The sequence below is a fragment of the Anopheles darlingi genome, chromosome 3, assembly GCF_943734745.1.
Source record: "Anopheles darlingi chromosome 3, idAnoDarlMG_H_01, whole genome shotgun sequence".
NCBI classification, from domain to species: domain Eukaryota; kingdom Metazoa; phylum Arthropoda; class Insecta; order Diptera; family Culicidae; genus Anopheles; species Anopheles darlingi.
The window spans coordinates 67,472,902-67,491,943 of NC_064875.1; the positions used below are offsets into that span (position 1 = coordinate 67,472,902).

The 19,042-nt window shown below is 50.4% G+C and overlaps 2 protein-coding genes across 4 annotated transcripts in view; one reads left to right on the forward strand and one right to left on the reverse strand.

Annotated features, from left to right (window-relative positions):
- LOC125954787 (cyclic nucleotide-gated cation channel alpha-3) overlaps window positions 1-12,535 on the reverse strand; it is a 64,287-nt gene extending 51,752 nt beyond the window's left edge. For all 3 annotated transcript variants that reach the window (XM_049685386.1, XM_049685385.1, XM_049685384.1), the window contains exons 1-2: window positions 11,413-12,535; window positions 1,852-2,082 (exon numbers count right to left, since the gene is read on the reverse strand). In XM_049685386.1, coding sequence (XP_049541343.1) covers window positions 1,852-2,071 — 220 coding nt within the window. In that variant the 5' untranslated portion in view covers window positions 2,072-2,082; window positions 11,413-12,535. The remainder of the gene's footprint in view (window positions 1-1,851; window positions 2,083-11,412) is intronic.
- LOC125954772 (probable methyltransferase TARBP1) overlaps window positions 1-19,042 on the forward strand; it is a 321,619-nt gene that overhangs the window by 271,708 nt on the left and 30,869 nt on the right. The window lies entirely within an intron of this gene.

Genomic DNA, 19,042 nt, shown 5'->3' on the forward strand with positions numbered 1-19,042 from the left:
ACCAGAACGGAGTAGTTTGCCTCCTTGTTGCTGCTGCCAATGGATAGTGCCACCAGACAGCCAGACTGTGGGTTGTGGCTCCAATCAAACACAAACACATTCCCGCCACCATCGCCACCGGTCCCCGAGGTAGGTTCGAGGTTGTTACGGTCGTTACACGCGAAACGTTTCGCCAGCGACTCCCGAGTTGTCGTGGTCGTTGATGACACCCCCTCGGTCGTGGTCGGTCGCTCGGTAATCCCTTTCGCCGCCACCGTTGGCGTTGGGCATCATCGACGCACGGTGTCAAGGTGTTGGTCGTCAAGTGACGGTGGCAGCGGCTCTGATCGAAAGGCGAGAGGTTGAATGAATTTAATAAATTAATTACAACTAATTTGTCCGAGCCTTTGGGACCGGGCTCAATCTACCGTTCCTCCGTCAGAGGCACCAGGTTAACGAGGTGCCAACATCCGGGACTACCTCGCCAGACCGTTCGTTACCTCACCTCAAGTACCGGTGTGTAAGTGCGGCTCATCGGTCCTCGGTCTGGTTAATCGAGTCGACGGACCGACCGCTGGCGATGGCGTTGGACAACCATTTGAACGCTTGAAATAGGGCGTAAAGTCGTGGCATCGTGCGACGTTTCGTTGTGTGGAATAGAGGGAAGCACCGTACACTGGTACACAAACACACACGATCCCTCGGGGGGTGGGGGACCAGGCCGCGCTATCGATCGCCGCGGCCCGGGTAGTGGCCCCAGCGACGGTGACACACCGATTGCCACAAATGGCCACAACGGAAAACCGGTCAGTGGGTGAGCTAGGGTGGAAAAGAGTATCGGCAATTGTGTCCTTAACGATCCGGGCGGCCTAATTGAGTCTTCCTCCAAATTGGCCAAGCTTCCCCTCTGCGCCGACCTTAACACGAGTCGCGTTTGGTGATAAAAATCGAGCAGCACCACGGGCATCCGTGACCACCACCACCACCACCACGACCACAAGCTTCAGCCCATCAATAACACTCCCGGGAGCGGACGCGAACGGACATCGCGCACAACTTTACCGCCGCCAAGACAACGACATCCGGAGTCCATCCTCCAACGCTCTCTCTCTCTCTCTCCTCCGCAACAAGAACAGCAGCAGCAGCAGCAGTGGCAGCGGCAGCATCAAAAGACAAATCGAAAAGCGGATACACTCCCATCCTGCGGTCCACGTCCTCCGTTCTGTGAGGAAAATCTTTTCCCAAACGGAATTCCGATGCTGCCCGGACCCTTCCTTATGATGATGATGATGGCGCTGATGGCGAAGATGATGATGATGATGATGATGGCAGTGGCGGCTGGTGACGATGATGCAACAGAGAGTGCGGCAAGAAATTGCCAGCAATTTAACGGGAATGGCCAGCAACCGCAATGCACACCCCCGGACCAGCACCAGCAGTAGGCAGCACCGTTGAGCGCCATTTTGATTGACATTTAACTTGTGTGTGTGTGTGGTCTTGTGCGCTCTGGTGAGGGTCACAAGTCGATCGGCCACCAGGCCACCGTCGATAGGGTAATATATTCTTATGTTTATGTGCGAGCATATTTGTTGGCAGCAGCGACGACGACGATGACAACAAACTGGCACCAGAATCGATTACCGGTGGCCGACTGCACGAGATTGTTATGGAACGGTGACGGTGAAGAGTGACGTGAAGCGGAATGTACGAGCAGTCAAAAAGCATCGAACGGAACGGAGACGGAACTGTGTGCGTCTGTGTGCGTGTGTGTGTGTAATGAGGGGCGGTGGAGAAGTGCGTGGAAGATGAAGAGTGCAGTGCTGTGCGTGGGGGGGAGAGAGGGAAGGGAGGAAGACTATCCTTGCACCTTACCTGGTATGTAGCGGGGTCCATTGGTGTGGCCTAGGGAGAGGCTGCCGTAGGAAACATGGCCGGATTCGGCGCCGATGCCGGAAACCACCGCGATCTCGTCGAGCTCGTGGCCCGGCGACGTACTGTTGGCGGAGACGAGCCGCGTCGAGGAGGTACCGGCGACACCGTGCGATTCTTTACGACCTCTTAACGATAGCACCAGCCGTTTGGCTGTTGACATGATGACGCTAACTGCAACGAGATAGAGAGCGAGAGAGAGAGAGAGAAAGAGAGATAGAGGCTTAGTCTTCTCCAACCGATTTTTGAGTGTCCTGCTCAACATGTTCTTGGCATTAGGCCATCACCTCCGTCGCGGCGCAACAATGTCGTTATTCCTGGACCCCCCGAAAAGGCAAACGCTGCTAAGGTTGCACCTTGCCTAGCCTCTAGTCAATTATCGGCAGGCTAGTGCACGGAACGCGTGTGTGTGTGTGTGTGTGTGCGTGCGTGCCAAATCCTCTCGATGGTACCGAGATAACTGTTGCACCGAAGAGCACCACGACGACAACGACGACGACGATGCCGAGATGGCGATGAGAAGGAGGCTTGAAAACCGCAGACTTTACCACGGAATCATAGCCACCGGTTTGTGGCTGTGGTGTTGTCACTCGCTGGCACTCCGCTGCAGGCCACGCACATCGTGTGGACATGGTTTATGGGCATCGGCAGCAGAGCAGGGCGGCCGGAGGGGTATCAATCCATTTGGCAGGGTGCCTCGGGAACGGTTGCCAACGCAAATCCCCCGTACAACGAACCCTGCATCAAGGATTGCAAGCCCACGGGGTACGATCGCAATTCCATGAGCCAGTGCCAGTAGCCGTAGGCAGGTGCACGCAGGTTGATGCGCTTTAGGCCACATGCACACTAAAGCATAAAACCAGACCCATTGAAGGGCGCTGCATGGCGCTGAACTTTGCTGGCACGCTTTAGCGCTTTATGCTGTCTAATAAAATCATCAAACCAGGGCAGCGAAATCGATTATGCTAGAGAAGTCAGAGCGTCGGTTGCGGGATTCAAACCCTTTCAGGTTGGATCTTTTTGACTTTTTTTAGCTCACAGTGATGAATAGCATTCGCCATTTTTTGAAAAATAATAAAACATCGTCGAGCAATTTCCAATTGTGGTTGGCTTTTGCTAAGACAATGAATGACCAGAAGCGATTGACGTGTATAAAAAAAGACCCATGTTGTCAGTAACAATGATATTCTTGTATTGAAATGCTGCTTGTCTTGAACATATTATCCCTTTTGGTGTTTCCTTTTGGTGTTCAGAAATTTTAAAATTAGTTGACCCTGATACTTGCTCACCTGCGTTGCGTTGATGGAGGATAAATTAAACTGGCAAATTGAGACTGTTGCATCCAATTATTGCGGTTCGATCAAAATGAAAGAAAGTATTGATTTTTTTTAGATTTAAATAAAAAATCGACTGACAACATCGACATCGATAAAGGTGGCATCAGAAACAACCATTTCAACGTGATATGCCTACCGTAGAGCACGTTGAAGACGCAAAATAGCTATCTATTTGCAGTATAGAGCTCGACACATTGGAGCGCAATAAAAGTGTGTTCATGCGTTAGAAATTATTTAAAAGTAAGGAAGATGCATATTTTCTGTGAATTGAAAACGAAAAGTGTTGAAAACAGTAGATTCACTTCCAGGCATCTGCTCCGGTGACACTAGAGAAAAGAATCTCTGATTTGAATGCAATGTGATGGAAAATGGATACAGGATACTAAAACACGAGCCACTTATTAATCTGCTCTACTGAATATCCAGGCTTCAATAAATATGCTGGGAATCTAGCGTGGTAGAGTCATCATTTGTGTCATCGTTAAAAGGTGTGGTGCAACGTAAAAAAATCTTTTATTACAACGTATTTTGGTTAAGTTCCTTCGAAAAGGAATTAAAATAGTGTCCGAGACATAGCCAACAGCTGCACAAAGCGATTTAATTACGCATTTTATGTTACACGACGATACCCTAGAAACACCTTGCGCACAACCACAACACCAATGGCTCGAGGAAACTCGGTAAAATCTACCGAAACACGAGAGTGAAAAGCGCCGGAGGGCACCAAAACAAAGCGCCAAACTCCTGGCAAGACTCAACTAAAACAGCTCTGAACCTGTTGTCGACTCGCTGTGCAATCACTCGCGATGCACCAGGGCAGCACATTACAACGGACGGGAATGTAAGCTTCGGGCTGGCCAGCCGAATTGACCAGGCAACAAATAATTTCATTTCTTTTTTCCACCTCTTCTATGCCACCATCCCGTACCATCTGCCACAGTGTTTGTGCCCAAAATATGTGCCGAAAAGTTTAAGTCCCAGATTAGAGGCCATGAACCAGCACTCCAGCGCACGGCGGCGGTGAGTGTCCGGCCCGCCACGCGTAAAGTTCATCGCCACGAAATAAATCCAATTTACGAGCTGATGACTTTTTTTCATTCCTTGCGGTTCACACTCACCACCTACCCGTCGCCAAGTGCTCAACACAATTTGTCAGCTTTCGACTCGACCGCGAACTGGCGAACTTCCGGCACCGGAAAAACCCAAACCACCGGGACAGGTGAGACTACGCGGTGGCTAAGCAAACGCTGCCATTATTTTGCGCTTTTTTACAAGTCCGGCCGTGTGAAGTGGAGCAAATGGTCAGACAGAGGGACTGCCGGTTCAGTAGTCCTTTCTCGAGAACTCGATAGCTGGCCGGGAAGGCAATACGCGGTGATAGCACGACCATAATTTGCCTTCACCCTCTACTCTCCATTCTTCGCATTCTCGTAAATATTGTTTAATTAGCGGAAGTAAATGTTTGACTTGCATCATCGACGAGCGCGGTCTTTTGTTTCTTCCGCTGAACAGCAGCAGCAGCAGTAGCAGCAGCATTGTATTGAAAGTTCAGGAGAGAGAGGTTTTAAATACAAAATGCATGCGAGCGAACATCTGTGGACGCTCCCAAACCGCACTCCAGCTTTCGCAACAAACCGTGGACCGTCGGCTCCGGGAGCGCGAAGTAAAAGCATCATAAAAAAATCCAATTAAAAACTTCGAACCTTATATTTATGGCTCTACACACGCGCTCCTCCACACCCCAAAAAAACATCCCGCCCATTTTCGCGAGCGCTGACAGAGACGCGCTATCGCTATCACGCATTTCACGCCGGTCCGGGCCACGGGGTTGGTCTGGTGCTCGGTGCGCTCCGCGTAATACTCATTATGGTTTATTTTGTTGTTTGAAATATAGCCGGTCATAAAGACAAAATTAATTTTTGGGCATATTTTGGGCCAGTGAGCCTCATCGAGCCCTACTGGCTCATAATACACTGTGGCACCGACCGGGCGCATTAGGGTGGTGGACGATGGGCGCTTGCGATCCGCTTCCTTTGCCGGACGGTGGCACCAACCGGGAACCCTCTCGTCCTGTCCCGTTTGAGAGCGTTTTGTTTTATTATTTTCGTCCGTACGTACGTCATCCTCAATTTTGTGGTTCGTCCCGAGGGAATGAAAGCGTGGAACCATTCGTCGACTGACCCTGCGGGTAAGGACCGATTGGAAGGGGTCCCGGGAGCCTGCAGGGATCCTAGAAAGTGGACGAAGCAAACGTATAGCAACCGACCTGTAACAGTAGTAGCAATTATGCCAATCCATCAGTACCACTCGAAACCAGATCGTACGACCAGACCGGAGTGTTGTGGTCTCTGTGGCTGTTCTTGATTGCTCCTTACTTTCATCTTTCGTCTCGTGCGGTAAACTTGCAAAGAATCTTTAATGATGCTCGGGGGTAACAATTCTAGGATTTTATCCAGAAAATTCGCATTGTAAGCACCCTCATCAGCACTCACTCACTCTCAGCTCTTCGTCCAACAAATTTTAATATTATGATCCTTGTATGCAATGAATGGATTTTTTTTTTCATCTTTGTACACACAACAGTGGATGCGACAAATTTAATGTAGTGTATATTCTGAATCTTTAATATCATTTTTGTCATTTGAAATAAGAATAAATTTGTTTACCAAATAAAAACAAACAAGCAAATTATTAATCTGTGCTGAGATAACGATTTTCAATGCAATTCAAGCAGATATCGTAAAATCAGATATCGAGCATCTCACGTTTTAGATAAAATCCGTGAAGAATCATTTGTAAATCATAAAGCCTAGAGTTTTTCCAACAATGTAGCATAAAAGTTCAAAACATACCATCTGTAAGCTAGAAGCAGAGTGCTACATTGTACTTGAAAGTACAACATAGTATCTATGCAATATCAACATAAACGCGGTCAGTATTTTCAATGCTCAAGACAGAATTCAATTAAAATTGGATAAAATAAATCAATTTACATCGAGTGCCAGATGTCAGGACCTACTGGTACGCCCCTTCGGCTACCAAATGTACTCGTAAACTCGCCGGAAACTCATCAATCGCCGATCGTATATCCCCCACCCACTTTTTGTGTTTTAAACTCGATTCCCTCTTCTCTCGTCTCTATACTCCCCCGCTTCTCCTCTCGCTCGCTCACTCATACTTGTGTTGCAATGGAGTGTTTCATAAAATACGAATAAACACTGGCAACAGTGTCAATCGAACATGATTTGCTGTTGCACCGGTTCTGCCAGCACAGCCATATCCGCCGCCCAGCTGTGGCACGCCGCATTTGCCGGACCGTGTTTCGGACCCACAAACCCAAACCCAACCATTCCAGCTGACCAATATCAATCAATGCCGGAAAGCGACTACTACAACGTGACCACCTCACGCGCCTCTCCCCGCTATACCCCGTCAGAATGAAGAGGAATGTGGGCGAGAGCAGGGTCACAACCATTTTTCAATCTCACAACCAGTCACTCAACCTATCGGCCCGAACCGATCGATCGATCGAAATCACGTCCACATCCACCGGGCACCGGTCAGCACTGTGGTCAGTAGCGCAGCAGGGCCAGAGCCAGGGCAGCTCCAGCAAAACTTGGAGCGACTTTTGGATCCGGATTTTCGCGTTCTGCGTGATCTTGAAGTGCAAAGTGGACGCATTGGACGAACGGGAAAGAGAACCAAAACAACATCCACAACAACAACAACAGCTCTCAACTATTGGTTTGTTTGTGCAGGCAAATCGAATTTCGCTAGCCCTCACCACCACCACTCAAGCCTAGCTTCTTCTTTTTTTTCGTGTATTTTCCAACGAGGTGCCTCTGCAACACCTATCCTTGGGAATTTGCTACGCGCCCGGACGACCATCCACCGTCGGTCGGTCGGTGACGTCCTAAGCAAACATCAATATTGAGATAAACTAGATTTAGTGCCGAAACCGTTCGGCAACCGTCATTCTTTTGCTCATGTGTCGAAGGCAACGACTACCATCCGGGATTAGATCAAACGGAGAGAACCATCAGCACACGCACGCCTCCCCCTCCTCCTCCTCCACCGCTTCGGCGTGGTCCTCGTCCACCGGAATCCGGTTATGTCATCCAGCAGCAGCAGCAGCAGCAGCCCCGAGTTCGAGCAGCCGCTCTGGGTTCTGCTACTGTTGTTGATTGGTAGACTAATTCGTAGCGAGCGTTATTGCTGCCGGCCTTTTCCGTTTGCTAAATTCGATAAATAAAACATCATACGCACCGGGGCCTCGAAATTCGTCGGAAGCGCTACGAGAGCGACAGCAGGCCCCAGCAGCCCTGGGCCAGGGGGCTCCAGTCCAAAGGACCCAGAGAGAGAGAGGCAGCCCATTTTCCGAACATTAAATTACGGTTTCAGTTTTTCGAGTTTTAAGATTACCCGGCCCCCGCGGTGCCACTAACGCGGCTCATTAGCTGCGCAGTGGGCTGGCACTGTTTTCCGGGGAACGGTCACGGCCACGTGCCACCGTGGCCACCGGGTGAACCGAAAACGGTCAAATGCACCATTTTAATGTGATTTCATTCGCCGCGACGTTGCAAAATTGGTTTTGATAAGCAGCAGCATCACATTTAGCATTCCGTTTCGAACGCTCGATCGAGGCAGCGTCGTACTCTAGGGCGCAGGACAGCAACGAATTGAATTACTCTCGCTGGCTCGCCTGCTACTAGTTCGTGTGCATGGGAAACGAGGTACAAAACTAGACGAAAAGCTGGACACACAAAAACCTCTTTCACGAGGACGAGGACGAGGACGAGAATCTGGGACGGCGTAACGTTGGTTATGGATATCATAGCCTTCCGACTCATCTGCGGTGTCCCAAAAATGAAACTCATCCTCATCGAGAGGTTCATGAATATCCCCAAACGAACGATGCCGATGGAATAGGTACACCGACCGAACCGAAGCACAGGGTTTTGGGTTGCTAGCGCCGGAAATGGGTTATCCGGTTAACCGCAATCGATCGCCATTGTCACTGATTCGATATTTGTGGTTAATTTACTCCAGGTGATACAGGTGACTCTATTCAATCCGACGTTGGGCTTAGCTCGCTCTGAATATGCTCGCATTCGGAGGCTGAACATACCCTCAACTCATGCGACAATCCTAGCGCATTTCCCATTTTGTGGTGCAGCCATTTGAATGAATTATGAAGCCACTGAGGATGTTGGATGTAGTAGTGGTACAAATCATCCCTTTTGTAATGATGCATTCGATTGCATTAGTCAGATGCTTCACCGGATAGCAGCAGATCGATGCTGTATTTCTCGTCTTCCGTTTAATTCGAGATTCTCTTAATCACTAAACGAGCGGCTTATGAAGGAATAATTAAAAGATACTCAATAGAGACAGAGACGACACGGAGACGACACGGTGGTCAATCTTAGCTTATCTGCCGACCTATACTAATACAGGGCGCTCCACACGACGCCTTAATCCTTCGGTGAATCGTCGTTTGCCGTTCTTCGCTTTCCTTTCAATCGCCACCACGACTGCGCTCACTTACTGACGACGAGGACGACGATGTTATGCTCGCTCAGTGTTCAGCAGTTTTGAGCCCGTTCGGTAATAAAATGATGGATTGATTCTACCCCACCACCTCACCTCTTTCTTCTTCTTCTTCTTCTTCTTCTTCTCTCTCTCTCTCTCTCTCACACTCTTTCTGCGTGTCGTATTCCGTAATCCTACCCTCTGCTTTGCACCGATATTGCGCTGCTGCAAACTGCTGATCCCGGGGATCTTCCCTTCTACCAAAGCATCGTTATTGAGCTCGAGCTCGAGCCCGTAACCCACCGTGTGCGACGAAGCTTGAAGCTCGAAGATAAGCTACAGCACATGAGCTCATGCTGTACTCCTCTCTCGCTCTCGCTCTCTCTTTCTGGTGTATAAAAACCAGCTGAAAGGCAGCATCACACTCCCATGCATGCAGCAGCAGCAGCAACATTATCAATCATGAGACGAAGCTCGAGCGCAACCGTGATGCTCCGGGCAAACATAAAAGGGTTATTAAACTTTTATTCCTTTTCATGCCATTGATTAACCGTCACACCCGAACCGTTGACGGTCGCAGCGACGATGATGATGATGGTGATGATGATGCTGCTGTTGATGCTGATGGTGACGCTGTTGACGCAGTTGATAATAATACTTTGGCGCCCCTTGCCGGGCGTCGGTCATCCGAGAGTATCCTGTATGGCGCGGTCAGGTCAAAAAGCTCCCCTAACCTATATCCCATGACCTTGCGTCGCCTGAAACGGGACCGAAACCCATGGACCCATGGATGATGATGGATGGAACTTGGGCACGCGCGATCACCACGCTCCAGCACCACCGAGCCGGATTATGTGGCCGTTATCAATGTGACAGTATTTATGCTCCGGTGGCGCTGCATCGATTCATTAGAGATTTGCACGCGATTCCTGTCCCCTGTCAGCGCAGAAAGTTTATGGTAAGAAAAAAAGGGGTTTTGGTGAAAGCTTTAAAGCATCAGCAACCGATTTACGAGCTGGTGTGACGAGCGTACCGAGGATCGTACACCACGTATACGCCAGTGGCTGCGCTGGTCTGCCCTGGACATCTGTCATCGGGTAACTGTCGTGTAAGAGTCCGCTCGTAACTCACGCTCGAAGGAGCAATTATCGGAAGAAAGGGCAAGAATGGCCATTTCAGGAATCGAAATCAAATTCAATCAACGCGGAGCGCAGTCCACCGATCGATCCAGCAAAGTTGAACGGGTAAAGGGAGCAAGAGAGAGAGAGAGGGAGAGAAACGAAGTGAGTGTTCCGCAAGGGATACGGAACCGGAATAGATCACATCCTCGCAATACTCCACCGTGGAGACACGATTAAAGTACTACTCTCATCGGGGCGATAAATATAATTATTCCATTTTTATTATCCCCCTTCCCACTCCGGTCGTACATTCGTCGATTGGCGTTGGTCCGATTGGACGCTAAAACACCGCAATCAACCGATTGCTGGTGCCGGTTATTGACTACGGTTTAGCCAGAAGCCGCCAACCATTAATCCATCGCCCACTTAACGCCGCATCCAAGACACACCGAGGCAAGCGAACAGCAAAGTGGCATGATCCGGACCGGTCGTCGATGCCCTTTTTGTGTGAAATCGATCCACAAACCCCTGCTCAAGTCTACTACCAACCAACCGACCAGCCAGCCAACCACGGCAAGGACCTCAAGGATTGCAGATGATAATCAACAACACCGCGCGATGAACTTCGCTGCCGCTCCCGGAACGGATTGATGCGATAGACAGATAACGCGCCCGTGCGCGAACCCAAGCGAACGAAGCGTAGAGTAAATGAACCGGGGATGAGCTGAAGCCGGAAAATCCTGTCCACACCACACACCACACATCACCATCAAGGACTGTATCGCTGAGGGCGAGGCAAAAAAAGAAACACCCGGAATCTGGGACGAAAGAACACAAAAAAAGGGGGTGGCCAGCGAACCTTCCTTGATCATAAAGTTCGTCAGCCACCGACCACACTACCCAGAGCACACAATAGCACCAGTGAAGAAGTGGGGAACCGGGCCGAGCTCACTCTTAATTACAATCCGTCTCGAGTAACCCCCGACCACGGCTCAGAGCCAGATCGTACCGTTGTGTGGTCCACACCGGAGACGGTCCATTTACAATTCCGTTGCTTCTCTTCCTTGGATTGGCATGTGTGGATGAACCAGAGCCACCTTTCCCCCCCCTATATCATGGCGAAAACTCTAATCCGGAGAACAGCAAGCGCTCAGAGATCGGGATGAGAAGTGAGGCCAAAACGGAGCACCACGAGTCCATTCGAAACGAATTTCCCGTGAAGTATTGGGGAAAAGCTCAGCTCAGCGTCCGTAGGTAAGCCCGTAGAAAGGGCATCAATCCTTCGCTCAACATGCCAATGGATGGTATGGCCACTAGAGTCGTTCACCTGGAGAGCATCATGAAGCGAGCGTGAAAGCTGGCGTGAAAAAAGCGGTTAATTACAATGCCAAGCACTCGGATGGCATCCAACCGTAGCTGTGGGCTGAGATGCGAGACCTCATGCGAGGTGTTTGACCTGGAGGGCGCATCGGTCGGTAGATCGTAGCAGTCGATTGAAAGGGATTTGTGCTTACCTCTCGAAATGCGAATTGCGTCCGCTAGTTTCTCGGGAACAGTAGTTGCGGTTGGCAGTTGCAGCGGGCGTCCAGGGGTGCATTTCCTATCTGTGTTCCGGTGTGTGTCACCTGGTAAATCCTTGGCCTCATTTGCTGGCCCAAAACACAGCACCCAAGCACTACACTATTACACCACGGATGCGGTCCCATGCATCAGCAGGAACCGGTTACTATCCGCTTCACAACCAACCGAACCGCCCTACCATGGCCCTTTCGATTTTCGGCTCTACTCCGGCGATTCACACGCGAAGTTATCGACACAGTGACACAAACGATTTTCACCAATGGACTGGACACACACTCGCGAGACTGTCGATGGTGATGCGATGGAACTCTGGTCTGGGCGATATACTGGGTAACTAAGATATCAAGCAACACTTTCCATAGCAACGATCTCTACTGCCAACATCTCATCAGCGACACAGAGCAAAGGGATGCATACACACACACACAGACACACAGACACAGGGAGACACTGAAGGAAGGGGGTGACATTCACTTTTGCCGGTTCCAATTTATGACCCAGGCACAATTACGATAGTACACTCGTCATTTCATTTTTTTTACTTCTTAATAAATTCCACGAATTTTACGGCCAGGAACTCCGAGACTACTTCTCACTCAGCTCACCTCACCTGAAATGCACTTCAATCTTCACTTCACTTGAAGAGACCGGTTTTTTTTGCGCGCCTTCTTGGACTTTTTGGATTGGATTGCACTGCTGCTGGACTGCTTCTGGAGTTCGCTACACTTGGCACCGACACTTGCGGACACGAATTTTCTTCCGAATTGCAACCGAATTAGTAGCGGCCAGCAGGAGAGGACAGCGGCATCGTTACGCAATGCTGCTCACGACGTCACCGGATGCCACGATACTGAACAATGCCTGCGCCTCTCCGGTTGTCAGGCGGTCGAGTGCGGCCATCTTGGTCACACTAGCCAGGTACTAGCGACTTTGGCATTCACCAACGCTTACCAACGTCACCACGTGGCTGCATCGCGCGAGGATACTGATCCGTGCGGTACTTCCGCTAATCACACTCACTCACACACTTGTCTATAAATAGAACGCACCGCACTAGCACTGTTCTATAAATAGGCGAGCGAGAACTTCTGACGACCTCAGGTGCTCCAGCTTCAATCGGGTTGAGTGCGTGGGCGAAGGGTTGGTAACGCGTGGTGACGCGCGTGTCCTTGGTACGCGTTGGTTGCCCTGGAAATGACATTGGAGAATGGAGGGATTAAAAACCGGGATTTGGAGCGGTTGTGGTGGAGGTCGGTTCAAGCTCCATGCTGCTGCACGCTGAGGTCACAACAACGACGATGACCGAGGCTGTAATTCGTCATCGGTTTAAGCGTCTTCCGGATTGAAGGATTAAACTCCAGCCAAGCCACACACGCAACACGCGCACACAAACATACAGGCACGCACACGAACAGAGTGTTCCGGGGGATTATTTGGATTCAAACGCGTTGAGAGGGACACCGGTTATGGGGATATACTCCGCACGACCCCAAAAAAGGGGGACACATTTTCAAATTTCCCATTTCACCCCCCAAAAAACCCTCCCTCACACCATGAGATGAAATGAGGGAAGCGAGCTGAAGGATAAAGGAGAAGGAGAGAAGAGGAGAGCTCAAATCATCATAAAGCGTCGGCTTCGGCACCAACAGCAGTAGCAGCAGCAGCAGTAGCGAGTCCGTTTTGTCCTTTGGTTGGCTTATCGCAGAGCCTCTCCATCCCCCACCCCCAACCCAAAAACCGTATCGATGTCATGTCGCTGAATTCCACACAATCACACAGACACACATACACACTCGTAAGCCGTGGAGAAATGAGGATTGAGACTAATACTTTTGCACCAAATTTCGCCGGACGACTGCTACTGGTGCTGCTGCTTGTGGCAGGCTACGGAAGACGGACTACCGCACGACGACACAAGTAGTCGTCACGGCAAGTCGATGCGGTCACACTGTTGTTGGCTGTGAAATGGCTCATCGTCCGCTACGTCCTTCCCCTCTGCAACCGTTCGTCCTGCCATACACTCCTGGCGGTACCTTTTCGATTATCTCGATCTCTCCGATTGCGCTGCGACACTGGCACTATGGCAGCCTCCAGGCCTCTTGCCCGCCCGTCCGCGACCGGACCGGAAAGTATCACAATCCGTGCGGCAAAGCACACTGCCCGACTTTCCCAATTACGGCCAGCCCTTGACACACATGCACACGCGCACACACACACTTCGAGAGGTTGGCGCGCGCGGAAAGCTCGTTAACTTTCCCAGCATCCACGTCACGACGACACGACCGCACGGAGCCCCAACCGGGACGTTACTGCTGCTGCTGCCAGCGTTGTGAGCCTGGCCAGAGCCTGGCACGGAACGTACGGAGGCAGCTGCTGCGTGTCAGCTGCTCCTCGTGTGTGTGCGTGAGAGAAGAAGCATCGAAGGATGCTCTCTCATGGCGCCGCTCGATCCTCTCAGCCCGTCCTTTATCCTTTTATCCGGAGGATTTTCCTGAATTTTCCTCTCACTGTGCGTACGCTCTCACTCTCACTCCGAGCGAGAGAGCGTACTCACCTAGCGACGGCGAGAGTGTGTGTGTGCGTAAAGTAAGCAGCGTTTGTCGGTTGCGCTCCACAAAGCATCAGCCGAAGAAGACAAGGGGCCTGCGAGATCAGGAGGAGAAGAAGGAGGAGAAGGCTTCTTCGTCGTTTTCCCCAACAACCGACCACGGAGATGGTGGCTGCTTGATGGCCTGCTTTTTGCCGCAATACCGCTGCGTACCGGAGTGCGTTACTACATCACTGTTACTACATCGAAGGCAGCATTGTCATGCCCCGTTGTTTGACGCATTAAATGCTAAATATTGTTCGAAGATTTTAAACCACGAACCACGACGACGATGCTATCAGGTTAGCATCTGGGAGGAAAGGTAGGTTACGCCAAGGCACATTGCGATGACCTTGAAAGGTTTGCAGCGTAAACCATCCAGGCGATGCTCACCGCGGGGTTAATCCAATGTAACAGCTTGTCGTACGGTGGCGTCTGCTGCTCCCGATGGAAGCGCTTGTCAGACACTCACCCCGTTGTTCGAACTACTCTCCCACATGTTTCCAGACGGGGTGCGCCGCATGTCTCGGGAGGCTTTCGTTGAACTACCTACACCAGGTTCCAGGTTCAACGCCGGTTGGTCTGCGTTCTGTGATGGGCGAATGAATCATCAGATCGTTCCTTCGTTGATGCTTTAATCCATCTCCGGCTCCGACTCCGGCTCCGGCTCCGGCTCCGGCTCCGACTTCGGCTCCAGCTCCGGCTGATTGAAAGCAGCATGCTCCACTGTTCTGGCAAAACTTAATAACAACCGATCGGTGTTGCGCGAACCGGTGGTGGAAAGGTTACTGGAGCACCAGCTTCATCGGAATATGCAATCTACGCGAGTGGAGCGGAGGTGAGCATCGTGATGAGTTCAGAGAACATCCGTGACATTTACCACAGCAAGGGAACGGGAACGTCGAGCGGAATGGGGGTTCATCACGTGGATGGTCGTTCTACTAACACGCTTCTGCGGATTAGACGCAGCTGAAGGGAAAGGATGGTACGTAATTGCGTTGCAAGGGAAATGCTTATCCATCCGAGCGGTGGAGCAACGCATCACAACGCAGCAATGTGAAGTGAGCAGAGCTGTCATGACGTTATTAACAAGATAATAGCACCGAAATGAAGTGTTCTTCCATAGCTTCAAACAGGTTGAAAACAAACGAACGAAGATATTAGACAGCTGTTCTGTGTTCAGGGCTGATGTGAAGGAATTCGTGAAGCATTCTTTGAAGTAATAATTAAGAGCTGTCAAAACGACAACCGTACACCGACTCTCAGAACTCGAAACGCATATTTTAATCCTACGTGCAACGATGGCACCAACCACCACACTAATACATCTTGTGTGAAGAGTTGCAATAGCACCATTCTTCATCTGCAAAACCGGTCACCGTACGACCACCGATCGGCCATTTAGAAACATAAATTGATTCCCCCGATTCTGGCCGACCGTTGCTCGAAGATTCAAATGCTCCCTGGCAAGCACCAGGATTCCCGGACCAGCTCCCGGACAGTGGCGTTGGAATTTTCCACTGAAATCAAATACAACAACGAGATCCAAGCTCCCGGGTAAAACTTTTCTGACGTTGAAGAATCGACAGCAGCAGTAGCCGCCGTAGTAGTGGCCCCAGAACCAAGTAGTACCGAAAGCTTGGAACACATGTAATGGATCAGCAGCTGAGACCAGCTGGGCTCTCGTCTCGTGCAGATAGCACCGGCCAAACGGGATTTTGACTTGGCGCATCACGGGCAACTCCGAAAGCAAAAGCGGACGATGGACAAAGTCCCACATCACTGGCTGGCTCGGAAGAAACCCGAAGCCAATCCTCACCCCTCCCCTCGGTCCTTCCCCAGTGAATTCAAAGGCAAAAGAACCAAGAAAGCGGACAGCAGCAAACCTTCGCCGCTTCTTGGTGCTCGTCTTGGTCTTTGCGAGGGAACGGCAAATTGTTTCTCCCTCCCACCATGGCCCCTTCCCCACCCGGACCGGAACGGTTCGGTGAAATCGGGGCAAATGGTGTACGTCGTCTCCCAGTGGTACACTTTGCAAATGGTTACACTAACGGTGGCAGCTCTCGGTACACTCGTTAGTCTCTAAAAGATCCGTACGAGATCCCTCCTGCCCTGACTCTGAGCTGGGACTTCTGTGACTTCAGCGGCTACTGTAGTACACTGCTAGTACGGGACGTGGATGCTGGAAATGGCCGCACAAAACGCTCGAGCCGTGGAGGACTTCAGCACGAGGGCAATTCATTTTAGGTCACCTCCCACTCCCCACCACTTCGACGTGGTCGTCCTGGACCTGGACCGGTGGTTGGACATTTCGGTTGATGGCGGCTTTGCGCCAAAGAATTAGTGTATCGATCACAAGCCGATTGAGTAACTTTGGATGAAAAGAATGGTGATACAAAAAACAGGCGGAGCGGAGAAGACGTCAAAATAGAAAGCAGCGCTCAAGAACAGACGTGAGGAAACGAAATACGGATTGGAAGGTTGCTGGAATGGTTGCTGAACCAAAAGCAGCCCTCTCACTCGTTCCGAAAACATGCTCCACGTGCTACGTGCTCGTGGTCGTCGATTATCGCACGCTAAATGGGGGTAAAGAAAAGGAGTATTCCTCGAAGGGTGCGGTGCGTGGGGTATCGTATTGGGAGGGGTGTAAATTCTCGCTTAACAGAGTGGAATGTGTTTCGGCATTTTCGTGCCCTTCTCCTTCATTCTCCGCCTCGCGGCTCCCTACATGTTTCTCTTTTCTTTCGTCCTGTGCTCTCCTCGCATGGACGAAGTCCTGGTAAACCGAAATAGAATTCCAATTCCGCAGCACACTGCCACACAACTAGGGACGGAGCCACCAATGTCTCGTATAGGAAGGAAGCCAAAATAAGATTTCTTTTACGTTTTCCTCGGCTCGGTTCGGTTCCAGCGCAACATCCATCCGACGTACAGTGCAGTGTGCTCCAAACCGACCATAAGTAGACGAACCTGGGAACTTCCGATTGATATTCCCGTTGATTGATAATTGGAAGAAGTGAAACTCTGGAGCGTGATGCGGGAGTCGGTGACCAATCCCGTATCCGCGTCGAGAACGAAAAAGAGGAAGAGAGAAAGAGAGTGCACGTCCTTTTTTACACGTCTTGGGCCGGTTGCTAATCATGCAGTGGTCGTGTTCGATGTCCCGTTGCAGCGCCTGGAGCAGCGAAACGCTTAGTGAATGCTTAACAACCCAAACCAGCACATGTCGCATTAGAGAGATAGTATGTTAAGGTTGCTTTGATCACATTCGATCACCGCACCATTTTAGGCCATTGCCGATGGCCGGTACATCTGCTGCAGCATTACCGCAAAGCAGTTCGCTCGTAACGCAGACGACGCGGATGGCCTACTTTGAATCGTAGAATGCAGCATCGCAGATGCTCAATTTCATCCCGCCAAGCCGGTAACTATGATTTCATTAAAAGAAAAGTTTTTCTTAAGCCACGAAAGCTTTTCGACTTTGGACAGGGTTTCTTACTAGGAAAAAACTTTGCTGAACTCATTTCAGGCTCTTGACCACCCACGGCTACGTCAATGTCCGATTAACGCAAATGCGGTGCTTCATTGAAACATAAATTTACTACTGGCGTCCTTTATGCGGCGAAACTAGACCAGGCCATTGGGGACGGAGTCGCAGCAGACCTCTCGGCAGTGAGTGAGAAACGCCTCACGCCAATGTCTCTCGGATCAAACGAAACGCTGAAACGAGGGATATCATTCTGTTGTAGCATTGTTCTAACGGCACAGCATCTCCCCACAAACCCTTAAAACAGCATGAACTGTACAGCAAAAGCCGTCGCTTTGCAATGTCGAATCCAAAAAGGAAACCCCGAAATCCATGATAAACGAACTGGTAAAGAATATCACAATAAACTATAGAACCGTGTTTGTGTATGTGCCGCAGTAGAGTGTGTATTGAGGTGGTTGCGTGCAAACCACCGAGTGGAAAGTGATGAGGTGAAAGCATTCAAAGATTGACCCACCGACCACAACTGAAAGCGCACACAAACACACACAACACTCGACTCGGTTAGGGATGGAGCGCGCAATGGAGCGTAGTTTTCCGTTTTCCGTTTTCCGTTCCTTTTGTTTTGGGTTTTATATCCCGTGTCCAGGTCTCGCACGGACGCACGGAAACCGCATAATGCGTGGGTCCTGTTCCCACGAGAAACGCCATTCGCGCGCATGTAGTGCGAGTAAAGGATTTTCCGGGTATTTTTTTTTTTGTCTCCTTTGTTTCACCGAACAGCCCACCAGCACCAGTCAGCCGTGGGTATAATTTGTACGACTGTGCAAGCGCGACGCGGTCGGTACGATGCGGTCATGGGTTACAGTCCAATGTTGGCAACAAATTTTCCTCGAACCCACAGCGTCACACATTTCGCACCTTTTTTTGTTGAGGGAAAGAGAGAGAGACCTCAAACCACGTCAAGCGAGTGAGAAGAGAGAAAGCGAAACAATGATGGCAAAAAAAAACCGCACACTTTCAAAGACCATGCATACAATTTCAACGAAAAATGATTAATATAAAAGGAAGGAAACGGAGCAACAAAAAGAGCGAGGAACAATTTAAGGGAAAACTGAAGAACCGGCACCGGAAAAAGGGACGCAAAAAAGGGATGGCAAATAAAGAAAGAAGGAAAGGTAGGAGCGAGTGAAACCACACAGTAAAACACGAAAGTATACGACTGCGGGGGCAAGGGGATGTCTCCCCTCTTGGCCAACCACGAATGCAAACCTACGGTACCAACGGAAGCCATTGGTGGAGCAATTTCATGATTCACGGCGATACGGTCTCCACCGCCATCGTCGCCAATGTTTTGCTGAAGAATTGTGCTCTGTGGCTCTGTGGCAATGCGGGAGTGTGGTGGAAAAGTGGAGGGAAAATTAAATTTTATTCTCCATCCCCAAAACAAGAAACCAGGTTCTGTCACATCAGATTGCATCGGAGCGTC